Source organism: Heliconius melpomene, chromosome 11 (genome assembly GCF_056956725.1).
Source record: "Heliconius melpomene rosina isolate 202511_hmr_F chromosome 11, ASM5695672v1, whole genome shotgun sequence".
Taxonomy (NCBI): Eukaryota; Metazoa; Arthropoda; class Insecta; order Lepidoptera; family Nymphalidae; genus Heliconius; species Heliconius melpomene.
The window spans coordinates 9,456,703-9,472,618 of NC_140399.1; the positions used below are offsets into that span (position 1 = coordinate 9,456,703).

Genomic DNA, 15,916 nt, shown 5'->3' on the forward strand with positions numbered 1-15,916 from the left:
GTATATGAATAAGCTTTTTTGTAAATCAAGTAAAGAGATACAAAATAAAACACAATATTTTCTATAACTTATATTGATCCCTCAAAGGTATCTTAAATCACAGCTTAAAAATAATTTCAGATCAAATTAGACGTAGCAAAAAATGTGACATTTAAACATTATAATGGAAAATTTAAAGCCTTTGCTCAAAAAAAAAACAAATAAGCCATTAGCTACGTCTAATTTCCCAAACTAACTAAACACTATTTAGTGCATTTCATATATTTAATAAATAATAAAAAAAAAAAACAAAAATTTGTCAAATAAAAACAATGTAAAAAGTAAAAAGAAATAAAGTGACTTTAAATACTTTACAAAATCATTATCACTCGACTCAACCGATTTCGCTCACAAAATAAAACATTTCGAGATTTTTATAGTTATATGTGCGTTTTTAATAATACGGTAACCATAAAACTAGGCACTTAGTGAATACATTAAAAATATATATAGTATACAAGAGTTACGTCCTGCTATTTTATTTGTAAAAACAATTTTATGTGAAGGTAGGTTAAATTAATTTCATAGCATCATTTCTGTACCAAAAGCTGCAAGTCAGCAAAGGTAAAAATTGAGGGTAGTTTGCTATAGTGTAGGGAGTTACTAATTTAATTAATATCAAACTACCCTCAATTTTCACGAATTTTCGATATATCATACACACAAAAAATGTGTAATTTATTTATTTTTTCTTATAAAGTTTATTAGTTATTTCTGTTTATATTGAAATTTTGTGTTTAATACAAAAATAAAATTATGAGAAAAACAGCTGCATAACTTAGCTAATAGTGCAATTAGAAGTACTATTAAATCGCTTTGTTCATAAAATAACATGTTCAAATTCAAGACAGGGAATGTGGTACTCGTAAAGATATTTCTTTACATATTTTTTTCATACTTATTGGGACAATAATGCGTTTAATAATAAACAGAAGTGGAAAACGTTTCTGTTTATTTACTAATACTAATAATGTACTTATAAATATACTTATTTTAAATTAAAGATTTATTCAACTACCGTCAAAAACATAAAATAACCATAAGGACAATATTTTTGTAGTTGTAATAAATTCAATATTCTTATTTCATACTAGCGGACGCGCGCAGCTTCGCTAGCTTATTTAGGGTTTCTAATAGACCATGAAACATGTGTTCAATTAAATATGTTTAAGAGTCTAAATTTCAAATTTTATAAAAATCGGTGGCAATTTAAGATTTTTCCATACAAACTTTCAACCCCTTATTTGCACCCTTAGGGGGTGAATTCTAGAAAACTATGAAACACGTGTTCAATTAAATACTTTTAAAAATCTAAATTTATAAGAATCGGTGCTGATTTAATTTTTTTTCCATACAAACTTTCAACCCCTATTTCGCCCCTTTAGGGTTGAAATTTTTCAAAATCCCTTCTTAGTGGATGTCCAGATTACAAAAGTAAACATCTGTCCAAATTCCACGTTTCTACGCACAGCGGTTACGGCTGTGCGTGCGTCTTACCTCAGTCAGTGAGGACAATTCCTTTTATATATATAGATTACTTGAAATACATACGATACAAATATTTCACACAAATCTTTGGCCCTACTTATTTTTACAAGTATTTAAGTAAGAGACTTCTTTCCTTTCCATTTTATCTTTGTTCAATTATAAAATATTTTTATAGATACGTTTCTTTTTTTGAATACAATAAATCAATAATTTTATCACAACCAATATAAAATCATGTTATTTTTTAAATTACACATAAGTAGGTAAAATGTAATACGAGAATTTTGCTGAAAACTCAATTTAGTCCCATAAACAATAAAATTCATATAAAACAATAAACTTAAATAGAATAATATATTTTTAAAACTATTCTACTTCTAGTGCTCGTGCTTACTATTTATATATTTATTTTTATTGCAACTACTGTACTTAATTTTTATTTAATTCTTAGGTATAAGCTTTTAGGGCAAGCAAATTTAACACAGATTATAAAAAATACAGATTAAATAAAAAATACAGCCTAAAAAGCTATTCTATTGTCTATTTATTAAAACTGTCGAGTTTTGTATATATGAAAAATCTAAAAGCTCCTTGGTAATTTTTTTTACGTTTATATTATTAATTATAAACTAAGCCATAATATTATGCTAATATTATTTTAAAATTACCTTAATTTTTAGGATATTTCCTTTAATGGAGGATATGTAGATAGAATGTTTATACAATTATTATAGGACGGATGATTTGTATAGTTAAATGCAATTTTCGAGATAAGTACTGTAAAGCTTAGCATTAAGATGTACATTTTATTACAGTAGTGGCCTTTTTCAATTACCTTTGTTCAATGACAGGATTTTAGAACCTAATAGCTTGCAATTATTCAAACAAAAAGAATATACAGATATAATTGGAATAATAGTATAACTAATAGTAATTTAAATAAATATTTAATAATATCATAAAGCATCGTTTATGAAATTATTATAAATATAGAATTTGCATTTAAAAACGAACGTAGCATAATATTTTTCGTAATCACAAAAAACCGTTCTTACAATATTACATTTCAATAAATCTAGAACAGCAGGTTGCTCTGAAACCAGTAGTGGGGCTCGCACCGTGGAGGTTTACGGTGTCCGGATGGTGGTACATACGAAGTTCCTTTTCCGCTTTCTGCTCCAGGTCTGCCCATCTGAAATATTACAGAAGTATTGTAAACATATACTAATATTATGAAATCGAAGTTCGATATTAATTATCAATTATAATATTATACACTAGCGGATGCGCGCAGCTTCGCATGCGTATTTAAGGGTGAATTCTAATGACCCATGAAACATGTGTTCAATGAAATATTTTTAAGAGTCTAAATTTCAAATTTTATAAAAATCGGTGGCGATTTAAAGATTTTTCCATACAAACTTTCAACCCCTTATTTGCACCCTTAGGGGATGAATTCTAGAAAACCATGAAACAAATGTTCAATTAAATATTTTTAAGAATCTAAGTATCAAATTTTATAAAAATCGGTGGCGATTTAAGAATTTTCCCATACAAACTTTCAACCCCTTATTTGCACCCTTAGGGGGACAATTCTAGAAAACCATGAAACATGTGTTTAATTATATACGTTTAAGTGTCTGAATTTCAAATTAATTAAAAATTGGTGACGATTAAAAAAAAACCTATACAAACTTTCAACCCCTTATATGCACCCTTAGGGGGAGAATTCTAGAAAATGATGAAACACGTGTTCAATTAAATGCTTTTAAAAATCTAAATTACAAATTTTATAAAAATCGGTACCGATTTAAATTTTTTTCCCATACAAACTTTGAACCCCTATTTCACCCCTTTAGGGTTAAAATTTTTCAAAATCCCTTCTTAGTGGATGTCCAGATTACGAAAGTAAACTTTTGTCCAAATTCCACGTTTCTACGCACAGCGGTTACGGCTGTGCGCGCGTCTTACCTCAGTCAGTGAGGACAAGTCCTTTTATATATATAGATTAACTAGAGGACCCGGACGCGGCTACGCCTGCTTGAAATATAAGAATATAATTTCTATAGAAATATAATTTCAATCTAGATGAAATGCTAAAAGTGACTATTATATTTATTTTCATAAGGATGAATATCAAAATGACGCGGTAACGAACGCGGTCGCGTAGCGACGACAAATTAGAAAGTATTTTAATTTATTAGTATATATGTGTAATGTAATATTATATAGCCTATAGCACTTCTGAAGAATGCAGCTTTCATACAAAACAAAAACAAAGTAAATCGATTCAGTAGATCCAGAGATCTTAGCGTTCAAACAAACAAACAAACAAACTCTTCCGCTTTATTATATTATATTAGTATAGATAGTATATATATATAAAGACCGTGGTGGCGCAGTGGCACAAACTTGTGACTGTAAACGCGTCAGTTGTGTGTTCAGTTCCGGGGGAATTAATTTTTATTTATTAATATGCCTCGAAAATGCATGGAAAAGTGCGGAACGGAGTATCTTAAAACTAGGTTTCCTCTGCCAATCCTGCTATGTGCGGGATTCAGTTCTATTTCACAGTGCTTTTTCATTAGACTTAATAGTAGAACTATTTCAATGGATGTTCACAATCAAAGGTCGACATCCATTTTTTTATCGCTTGCGGTCCATTATAAATACAAACGTTTTCCTTGATCGGCTATCGACTCCGCGACCTTCGTCTTGTTAGACGTGAACTCGTATATGTAGTTACTACCGCAAGAGGTCGTCTAATTTACATTCTATTTTATATATACCTAGACATGAAAGGAATATTAATGATATTGTTTATTTTGTAGTAGTCGTATAAATAAACGCAAATATTCCATAAATGATTATTGGTATAACTAATTTTAGTTAAAATATTATATTTCTTAAAAAAAAATAAAGCACTTAGTGTCAAGACTTTAAAATATTTTAAACGCGCAAAAGACAGATCAAGGTTTTCATAACGGAAAAAAAAATTAAGCAACTTCCGCTATTTATCTTATCGCGACCACACCTAAGCTTAATATTAAATAAATATTAATAATTGACTTCCTGCAACTTATTTACGTAATAATAGTGCAGTTTGAAAATGTCTCTTTGTAATCGACAATTATCACTGGCCACAATTATCCAATCCTACTAAATGATACGCGTAAATCCGGTGGAGTAGAACGAATAACTGGGTTTCTCTAGCAAAATAATTATTATGAATGAGTGATATGCAGGTGTAATAAATTATTAATTCTATCATCATTGGGAATTTTTTTTATAAATTAAAAAATACGTAAATCATCAATCAATCATCAATTAAAATTCCAAAACTGGATGGAAATGGAAAACAGAGTGCCTTAACACTAGGTTCTTTACGATGGTTTTGCTATATGCTGAAAATAAGCGAAAATATTAAAAATGTAAAAGACAACGTAGGTTAAGTACCTACCTACCTAAAATAGCCCTGAACAATATGGTATTAAAATATACTTAAGAACACAGGCAAGATAAGAGATTTAAAATCACGGACATCAAAGAAAATTACTGACATGAGTAATATCTTAGCTTGTAGGTAGTACTTCAGCTTTACGCTGTATCACGTAAATATCAGGGTAGGCAGACGGAACCTAGTCAAGACACTCTATTGCCTATATTTTTCCGAATTTTCGAGACATTGTGTGTTGATTTACCTTGTTACCAGAGCGGAGAAAAGAAAATATTAATTGATAATAATTAATTCCCCTAGTGGGAATACAACGCACAACCTTCGCGTTTACAGTCACACGTTTCTGCCACTGCGCCACGACGGCCATTGTATACTCGTAATGATGCGTGATAATGTAATTTATGCAACTGTATTATATTTTCTAGTTCTGTCGAACATAATGAACATTTAATTGATCTTTAGTTGAAACTATAAAGCTTTTCATTTTATATCAGTTTTATACATATATACTTACACTGAAAAAAAATATCGCAGACCGTTTTCGTCAAACATATATAAAACCACTGTGGCGCAGTAGAAAAGTGTTAGACTGTAGGTACTTACGCGATGGTAGTCTGTTCGATGTCCACTAGCAGGAATGATTATTGATTATATTCAAATTATTTTCATTTCACCGATCCGATAATGAAATTTTATATTCAAAAATATATTTGACGCCGTCATGGCGTGGCACAAGCGAGTGACTGTAAACGCAACAGTCGTGGGTTCGATTCCCACTTAGGGGAATTCATTATGTAACATTTTATTTCCTCTAACAATAATAACGCCAAAAAAAGAAGTAAATATTTTTACCTTTGGACTGACAATGAGAAGGCCTCGATCACGTTGCTGTCAGCTTTTGCCGATGTTTCTAAGTAAGTCGATATTTTATTCTCCTCGCACCACTGCTTCAGCTGATCGTATGAAACTTCTCTGTCTTTTGATGACACGTCAGACTGTTAAAAAAAACAAGCAATAATAAATAGTGAAAAAAATAATTCTTTATTGGTTTAAAACTTATAAGGAAACACTTATTACGTGAGGTCATAGGATTATATGTATATGTGGAGAATTACATGTTGTTTTTCCCGGTCTTGATGGCCAGTTAAATGGGTTCAGTCATTTGACACTTTCAAATACCCTTAATCGGATTGCGGAGAATCAAGTCATCGGTTTCTCCATACACAAGAATATCTACATAGCTTTACAGTTTATTCCGCTTTTAGCATGGTAAGCAAAGGGAACCTTGTTTTAACTCCATTCCTCGGTTTTCGACTTGTTTTCAAATCATTGCGTTTTGAGTGACGGAACTAACTAGAGCGAAGAAATGAAAATCTAACAAAATTAAAAATGCTTAAAAGAATTCAATTTAGATTTTGTGAAGACAATTTCGGAATAAAAAAAAATACTGACTAATTAATTTCTGAAGCTTTTTGACGGTCAAACCTTTTAGCCTACATACAGTCTACAGAGTTAAGATAAATGTAAAACAGTTTTTAAACAGTGTTATGTCTGTGCATTCAATAAATCTTATTTACCTTATTACCAACAACAATAAAAGGAAACTTCTCAATTCCATTCTTAACACCAGCGTAATGTAGGAACTCGTTTAACCATGTCTTTATGTTATTGAATGAGCTTCTATCGTCTATAGCGTAGGCCAGTATACAAATGTCCGTTCCTCTGTAAAAGGGCGTCCTTAATGACTTGAAACGTTCTTGACCTGCTGTGTCCCAAATCTGAATACAAAATTTACATAAAAATAAATTATTTTTAACAGCCTTAGGCTCATCCCTGTATCTATGTAAATTAAGCAAATCTTAGAATGTAACTAGTTCTAATTAAATAAATAAGATTCCAGACACTACACTCGCGTTACGTCTGGCCTCAATATAAAAAACCATTATCATAAGATCAACGTGTGGGCTTTGCAAAGACGTTTAAAATGACGAGATTACAATTTAAAGTATTGGTAAATGTCTTATTTTTCTTCATTAGTTAGACTTATATTCTTAAACACCGTTTTGGCGCAGTTAGCAAATGCTTAATCAGCGATATCTAAAATATTTTTATTTAATTCTCCCTTGGGGATGATTTTCCTTTCATTTTTTAGTCCCGGTAACAAGACAAAGCGCTGCATTGTGTTCGGTCGATCAAATCTCGAAATTGGGCTGAAAATGGAGAATGAAGTGTCTTATTAACACTAGATTCCCTCTCCCTAATTTGCTCATACCTGAGTATAAAGTAAAGAAAAATATTGAATACATATCAGATATAAGACAAATTTTATAAAATCATATTAAAACGTTAATATTTAAATCTATAATATTTGTAATGCATAAATATATTTAAATTTGTAGAAAACCGACACATAAGGTCAAGTAGGCGTGAACAAACAGTATTATAATAAACGAGACTTAGCACTCCTTTTCCTTATCTAACATATGAAGGATATATTGTTATACATAATATTTATATTTGCATTTGATGTGTTTTTATCCATAAAAAAGTAAGTCTTATTTTTTTAGCCTCACACTGAATCCCACACATAACAGGGTAGGAAGAAGGAACCTAGTGTTAAGACACTCCATTTCCCTTTTTTCACCAAATTCCCACAGACCCGTGCATTGTGTAGTTTCCAGAATGACAAAATAAAATAATTTCCATAAGTGAGAATTAGTAAAATGTTTAAAAAGGCCTTAAATGAACTTAAGTTAAATTTTAAACAATATAAATAATTTATAAAATAATTTATGTACTAGACATTTAATATTTTTGAATGGGAAACAACATAAAACCACTGTATTGAGTCATAAAATGATATTATAAAATAAAACATATAGTTATTAATTATTATGTAAAGTCCCTTACAAATGATATTTATGCAAATTTGCAATAACATAGAACCTGGTGGCACAGTGCCATGTTAATGTGAGAGTTCCAGGTTGGAATCCCACAAGGGGCATTGAACTATTTTCTTTTATTTACTTTCTATCACTTGTGAAAGATGTGGCTGAAGCATGTGGCTTTAAATTCTGTCACTCAAAAAAGCAATATCATAGAAATTTAGAATGTTTGCTAATTATTTAAAAATATTAGCTAATTTGTGGTTCTAAATGATTAGACTATATTAAAACTTGTTATTTCAACACAAAAATAGAATTAAGCAATGGGTAAAATAAATGTGTTTTTTAATTTATACATATATTTAAATAATGTATTTTTAATTTGAAATATTTAGTTTAGTTTAAATATTTAATTTTATGTAACTATTAATCTGAATATTTTATTTATGCCTTTATATAAATAAGATGTTATTATGTTGCGAGGTAAACAGGCAAAATAAATAATTCCATCCTGCATTAATTGATAATTTTTAATTTTTATGTGAGGCAATAAAATAAAAATATTGTTAACACTTTGTTTCTCCACGTTGCGTCTAATTCTGGCGGCATTGCGTGTTCAGTGGCGGAACACAACGCCGCGCTTGTGCCTCTGTACCAAAGCGAACGGATAAATAAAAATTTTCAGTACATATTTCATTTCCTCGAGTGGGGATCGAGCCCACAACCATCGCATTACACACCTTTGTGTCCCGCCACAATGACCTCAAATTCCCACCGTTCCCAACACACAACGCCACAACGACGTCAAATATTTATTTTTTACTAAAATTGAATGTTTAACATTTAAAAAGTTTAATAATGATTAATCTTATTTACTTTGATTGATGATATTTACTTTGCAAGTATGTCATTAAATCTGATAATGTGACCTTGCTATCAAAGTAGTTATTTAAGCTTAATATAAACTAAAAAAGCGAAATAAGAAAAGAGCGCAATTAAGATTACTATATAAAATAATTACCAATATTAAGATTTAAATAAAAGTATATATAGATACCTGTAGTGTATATGGCTTGCCATTGACCTCAATCATCTTATTCATGAATTCCACTCCTATCGTATGAAAGTTGTGATCGTCGAAATGGTTTGATATAAACCTGCTCATCAAACATGATTTGCCAACACCTCCGTCGCCCAATATAACAATTTTTAAAAGAACATTTTTGTTCGCCGTTCTTCCATAATTTTGATCGTTATCTTCAACCATTATGTCTTTATTATTGTCATAATATACATAAAAATAACACTTCTTTTATTGGTGCAGCCTTGAGTCACAGTAAAATCTATTTAATTAATGACTCAATCACTAGTTACGTCCGTAGTCGGGTTCTGTCCTTTAATATAATAAATTAAACATTCCCGGACAGCAATTGTAATATAATTAAATAACTAAATTAATTACATTGCGAAACTACATAAAAGATCTTGACGAGAAATCAAATAAAACTAAACTAGTAAACTTTCAACATAATCTACTGCACAGCTGTTTAATTTGAAACGTCAAATATCAAGAAACAGATAATTAATAATATAACAAAAAAAATAAAATTATTATTATAGTATAATGTTTTAGTATATATAAATAATCTTGTCTATATTCTAAACAATAAATTAATAAAGAAATTTATTATATTTAAATGTCCATTTTTAATAATGTTGCCACTTATTTCGTTACCATAGCAGTGTAAATTTATTTAATGTCTAGTTACATCACTAGATGTCTCTGACGAATGTTTGTTTTGCGGTTCAGCGGTTGAGTTGTGACGAGTGACTCGCGAGATGTCAGTCAGCTCGAATAAGTTTATTCCGCTTTGTTTTGCGGAGGTGAGAGGACATAGTGTTATATTGTTCTGCGTAAACCCGTTGTGCTTAATGTTTTTTACTTATATGCATTTTTGAGTGAACAGACGTTGTGACTCTCAATAAAAGTGCTTTCTAATTCGAAAGACATCAGTGAGTGCTGTCGAAAACTCGGAAAATGAATACATTTGCGCAATAGTGCTAGCGACTCGATGTCAATAAACTTGTCGGTGATATTTTATGGGAAAGGTGTGCCGCGTCGCTAATACCTGTTCGCAGCGGGAGCTGAGCAGAGGGGCTGGAGCCGGGATGGTGGCGGGTGCCTGACGGTGCCATGGTGTGGATAGCAAGGAGGTGAGTGGCTTCAGATGGGAGCAGCAAGGCGGGGCGGCGCGGGGCAGGCTGGCGTGCATTCACCTCTGACCCGCGCGGGGCGAGCGGCGCTCAAGGTCGGTGCGCCGCCTGAAGGTCGCTGGTCACGTGACGAAGGGTGCCTACCCCCTCGCCCGCCCCTCGCTCGTAGCGTCCCCGTTGTTTGTTAGACTGTCGCGACCATAAGCTTATAAAAAAATGTTTTTATTTTTTTTTATTTTTTAAGTGATTAATTTTTAAGTTATTGTTTATTATACAATATATATATTACTATAATTTTTCTGATGTCAAATTATTTTAAACTGAATTGCTTTTAAGACTTATCATTGTTATTCAGGGCAATTTTAAATTCATACAACTTACGTCATAATATTTCTATATAAAAAAAAAACTATATTTTTTTTTTATAAAAAAAATAATGTTATAAACGACTATAACATATAATACGGCCGTCGCATAGCTTTGAATTTGCATACGGAATAACGGTACGGCATGAAAGCTCGATGGCTATTTGATACTACGATTTAGTATGCGATTATCATATACCCGGCACTCTATGGCACGATTTTATAAACAGTCACAATCGCATACATACATACATACATATGTATCAAAGTTTCATATTTCATGTAAAGAATGTCACGTAGTACCTTCGTTTATGTATAAATGTATTTCGACATCGAGCTATGTTTTATCTGAGCGAGTGAATAATGATAACTTGATACCTTCACTTGTTTTGTATTGGACCTTTTTTGTTATTGCTTATTAACTAACCAGAATGTTAAGTCAGCAATGATATCGAATTCTAACAATTGGCGTGGTACAAGCGTTTGAATGTAAACGCGACTATTGTGGATTTGATTCTCACCCAGGCGAATAAATTATTGTTTATTAATATCTTCACTTCTTTCGCTCTTCAAAGAGAGCGTTGAGTTTTGCCATTCAACACGCAATGCCTGGAAAATTCGGCAGAAAGTGGGGAACGTAGTGTCTTGACACTAGTGTCACTCTGCCTACACTAGCATATAGTGTGAAGCTAAAAAAAGATTGATTTGGCCTTATATGCTTAAATTGCTTCAGAAAATCTTAGAAATGGTAAAAAGTTTATAAACATTGAAAAATTATTCATTAACAATAAAAAAACATTTTTATATATTATAAATTATGTAAAATATGATATAGCGTACAAAACAACGTACGTACAAGCAAACAAAATAATACTGGGCCCCACGACAGCAACGTCGGCCAGACACACGTTCTCGACAAAAAAGTTGCATATCAAGGTCAAGATTTTAATATATCAATTATAAACCGCAGCTTGATTTGAATAACAAAGTGTTAGTACATGTATTAGTTGTTTCATGTAAGCTTGCTATTATAATTAAGAAGACTTTCTGATATTTTAATCATCTTTTATGACCTTCCTTCAAGGATGTTTAGAGAATGTGTGATATATGAGTATCACGTTTATAACCTTACTTCTTTCTGTAATGAGACGTCAATGGCAGAGGCTACAGTTTTGTTTTGTTTCAACAGAGTAATACAAATCTCCGGACATGATTCAAATTAAAACAACAAAAATTTTTAAATGTAGATAGTCCTAAAATTGTTTCCGAAAAGTATAGAAATCTTTAAAATTTTCTCAGGTTTATGGTGTATTACGTACATTGCAGGTTACGCAGAGGAATTCTAGTATTAAGACACTACGTTCCCCATTTTCCGTCGTATTCTGAAGGCATTGCGTGTTGAGTTGCGGAACTCACCGCCGAACAACTAAAAAAAATCTCATTGGACTCAAATTGGATATAATATTTTTATATACAAGTTGCAGCATGCTTTTAGTATAATTAAATTTGTAGTAAGAGAAACTTTTAACTGCAAAGATGTCAAAAAGTTATAAAGGAGTTACTTCGGGCTGTTTTATTGACTTATCCAATTAGCGAAGTAATTTATGTATATTATGCGTAGTAAACTGAATCATGTATAGTGTACAGCCTCGAGCACAGACACACCTTCATATGTTAATAGTTTTTGCAGACAAATGCGATTCATGGATGTGGGTTGTAATTGTATTGCGGATCTGAATAAGTATACAATAATATGGTTAAATACCTGTAGTTGTGTTACACATTAATTAAAATAACGGTTCACTTTTCATCCTAGACATTGTTTTTGACAGCATTTGTTTCGCTTTAGTTAAAATAACTGTAACAAATGTATTTATTGTTATACGTTAAGCGCTATTAGTATAATTAACACAAATTATAACGTTAATTCCTATAATTTATTACTAAAACAGAAGCCTCATAGTTCTAGAGTATAAAAATATAAATATATAAAAGTGTCTGTTACGTATATGTAATTTTTATAATATTGCTATAATAACGGTAAAGGTGATTTCAGTCAAAATGTTTTATACAGCTAATTCGAACTGATTACATGTTTCTAAATAAGGACTTTAAACAATTGATTCTGTTATCATCACACGTATCTTTCGCTACAATACTAACTGTTGTTTAATTGTAAATCGGATTTCGAAATAGTATCACTGTTGCCTCATTGTTTGCCCTAGCCGGATGATGATGATTATTCGGTGGTCTACTGTAATTACTAATTAAATCAACAGTTTTAACTAAATACATAGTTGTATATGTCAGTGAACGAAGTTCGAGTAATGAAATCTATAAAAAAATCAAATACATCCAATTTCGTTTTTTGTTTTAAACATGATAATAAAGGTTGAGTACATTAGTATTATTACTTAAAGATGAAATATAATAAAGATTAAATTAAGTACGATGGTAATGTTGTTATTGACATTTTTATCTTACAAAAATATTGATGCTTTAACACCGTATAAGTGCAAATTCACTTATTATACACATTTACTATAAGTAATGGTTTATGCGTTAAATTGTAAAGTAAAAATCATAATATTACAATGATAATTAACATTATATTATGCATTTTATATTAGCTTTAATGTACACTACAACATATTGTAAAAATATTCAAATTTCTTTAATTGTTTTTTTATTATATTAACATAGCAGGTTCCCATATAATCATAATTAACTCCAATTCAAAACCAATAACATTATATAATTGCAACAAAATAATAAATCACACCAAACAAAGCTTAAGCGAAATAAATCGCGAAGGTAATAAGGTAGCTCGCGACTGTACTCTCACTACTTTCACGTGTGGCTGTGTGCGTCGCGGCCGGTGACCTTGCTATCAGGCGGAAGCCGTGAGTCAGCGCGTCTGGGAGCAGGGACCTTCGCGTCTATTCCCATTTTATTATATTGATACTTATAAAAAAGATATACTATATTTATAGATTTATTATTATTAATATTATTAAATTGTAAAGGCCAACATATAAATATTTCGTTTGGAAATAGGCAATGGTACTGGCGATGTACAACCGTTTCGGTTGAAATTTTATATTTAATCTGTATTTTCGATATTTTAGTACCGCATATGATTGTACTAAAATTTATAATATATGAATAAATTATTGAAATTAATATTTATTATCATTAAGTATGAAGTGGATACATAATGTGTATATGTATTTAAATTGTTGAATTGTTCTTTGTTTGAATTTAAATTTCTCTTTCAGACTTGTTTCGATCGCCGTCATTGAGGTCACGGTTTAATTATATTATTTCCGATTGTCTGTGGCTTTTATAACACAATGCAGAAATAAATTACATGCTAAAATATGTATTACTTTTTAATAAAAATACTCTAAATAATTTTGTTAAAATAATGCATTGAAATTTTAAAAAAATAATAGATTTTAACATAAACTTTATGTAGGTGCTCTTTTATAAATTACACAAAGGTTCTGAATGAGGAAGTTAATATTATCTGTGCGTCAAGTTAACGCGCCAAGTTAGTTCCTTATTGTTATGCACGCAAGTGCGCTTCCATTGAATACTATGTAAAATAACTTTAGGTGTTTAAGTATTCATACTAAAATTGTATTACATATGGTAATGCCAATGTAACTACTTTAACTATTAATATGCAGAATATTGGACTCTATAGCCACGAAATTATTTATTAAAGCATGAAATGTTTGGCAATTTGAATGGAAATTCTTGTATTACGTTATAATCATCGTATATTATACTATTAGTCAACCTAAAAGTGTAACATAAAAATTTCATAGATAATGAAATTATTACATAACTCGCTGTAATAACATGAGAGAACATTATTTAAGTGTGGTAAGTCCATGATGAACTTCATAGAAAAATATAAGTATAAATATATACTTTTTGTTTCACGTTGTTAAGGAAAATATAATGAAACAGCTCTACTCAATTGGCATATGCCAAACAGTCGTCCCGATTTTTGGGGGACGTCTCGATCGTGAATTATTCTACGCACTATGAGAATTATTTTTTAATTCAAAACACAACAAAACTTTTCATCGAGCCAGGGTTATATTTACAATACTATATATTATTGTTATTTAAATGTTTTTTATATAAACATTTGAACATTAGGAACTTAAAGTTGCAAAATCCGTCAACACATAATTCAACAGCGTCCATTAATTAAAACCTCATTCGTCCACTGGACCACACTATTTCGACCCTAGCGTAGCGGTAGTGTTGTGACATGGTTCGCGCGACACCGATTTCGATGCAACTCGATTCTCGAAGCCTACCGTTATGCGATATGATCGTATTCTTATATAACGGATTTATTATAATGAATGAATGAGTTTTGTCTCGACTGCTTTACAGTCACTTAACCAGTTGTGGCTTATGCTGTGGAAATGCCAGTTTTACAAATATTTGGTCGATATGTGCTTTAATATTTTCGCGTTTTATTGTTAAGTTTTTTATCTGTAGTAAAGTTTAAATTTTTATAAAGGTTAAAAGATTAATTCGTGATAAATGTTTCTTTTTTTGTGTTGTGTAGTTCATTCGTTCATATGTAATATTTATATTTGAGGATTAATAATAGTAAAAGTTTGTAACGTGTGATATTTTAAAATTTTATAAAAAATTATTAATTAAATAAAAAAATATTAATTAATTAAAGTACTAAAACAAGAATTATTCTTGTTTTAGTACTTTAAACTCAATATATAATATAACAACACATAGGTTAAACACTGCAGGCATTTCGAATCCATTCTTTCACGTACATTTTGACCCCGGCGCGGCGTAGCGTCGCGTTGCGTCAGTAAAAGTAAAAGGTGGTCTCTGTTTTAGTGCTTTTCTTATGAAACTTATTGTAATTAACATTTTTTTGTTACTTTGTGTTGTTTTTGATATAGAAAAAACAACCCCTCCCGGGTTTTCATCATTATAAGGCAAGATTTAGTTATTTTATATTTTAGATGTAGAGTTCATAACATACTACCTTCTGTAAATATGCATTATAAATTTTAATTTGAATAAAAGTAGGGGGTTCGATTCCCACTCGAAGATATAAAATATTTATTACATTAAGATCTTTGCTCTAATTTCAAGGCAAAAGGGCAACGTCGTTCTGCCACTTAACGCAATGCCTCCAGAATTCGGCAGAAAGTGGAGAGTGGTGTGTCTTAACACTAAGCTCCCTTTGCCTTCTCTGCTCCTTGCGGGATACAGCGTGAAGCTGGGAAAAAAATGAATATCGAAAATTTTCCACTAATATAATTTATACAAATAAGACATTGTAAATAACTATTTTGCAAACATCTTAAGGTTTCGATAAATATGTAAATGTATAACCTCGTAAAAAATAAATATGTAGTCTCAAGATTTATCCATCGATGGTCTTTGGAGGTTATTTAGCTGTCTTTATT

General features: G+C 30.7%; 2 protein-coding genes across 2 annotated transcripts in view; one reads left to right on the top strand and one right to left on the bottom strand.

Annotated features, from left to right (window-relative positions):
* Positions 1 to 57: 57 nt before the first annotated feature.
* On the bottom strand, positions 58 to 9,417 carry Rab9 (RAS oncogene family member Rab9). Its single transcript, XM_085193719.1, has 4 exons — positions 8,927 to 9,417; positions 6,562 to 6,762; positions 5,837 to 5,979; positions 58 to 2,719 (listed from the first exon to the last, which is right to left on the bottom strand). Exons 1-4 carry the CDS (start codon positions 9,134 to 9,136, stop codon positions 2,587 to 2,589), a joined length of 687 nt encoding a protein of 228 aa, XP_085049845.1. The 5' UTR covers positions 9,137 to 9,417; the 3' UTR covers positions 58 to 2,586.
* Positions 9,418 to 9,709: 292 nt separating this feature from the next.
* Hr39 (Nuclear hormone receptor FTZ-F1 beta) overlaps positions 9,710 to 15,916 on the top strand; it is a 31,777-nt gene continuing 25,570 nt past the window's right edge. Inside the window, exon 1 of the mRNA XM_085193720.1 lies at positions 9,710 to 10,083. The gene's annotated coding sequence lies outside the window, so the exon portion shown is untranslated. The remainder of the gene's footprint in view (positions 10,084 to 15,916) is intronic.

What these genes read in the sequence shown, in the direction of transcription:
- Rab9 (XM_085193719.1), bottom strand. Translation starts at nt 9,136, where the DNA reads ATGGTTGAAGATAACGATCAAAATTATGGAAGAACGGCGAACAAAAAT. An exon ending in TTATTGTTGTTGGTAATAAG is followed by an intron (nt 5,980 to 6,561) that starts GTAAATAAGATT and finishes TTTTTTTAACAG; the next exon opens with TCTGACGTGTCATCAAAAGA. An exon ending in TTCTCATTGTCAGTCCAAAG is followed by an intron (nt 2,720 to 5,836) that starts GTAAAAATATTT and finishes GTAATATTTCAG; the next exon opens with ATGGGCAGACCTGGAGCAGA.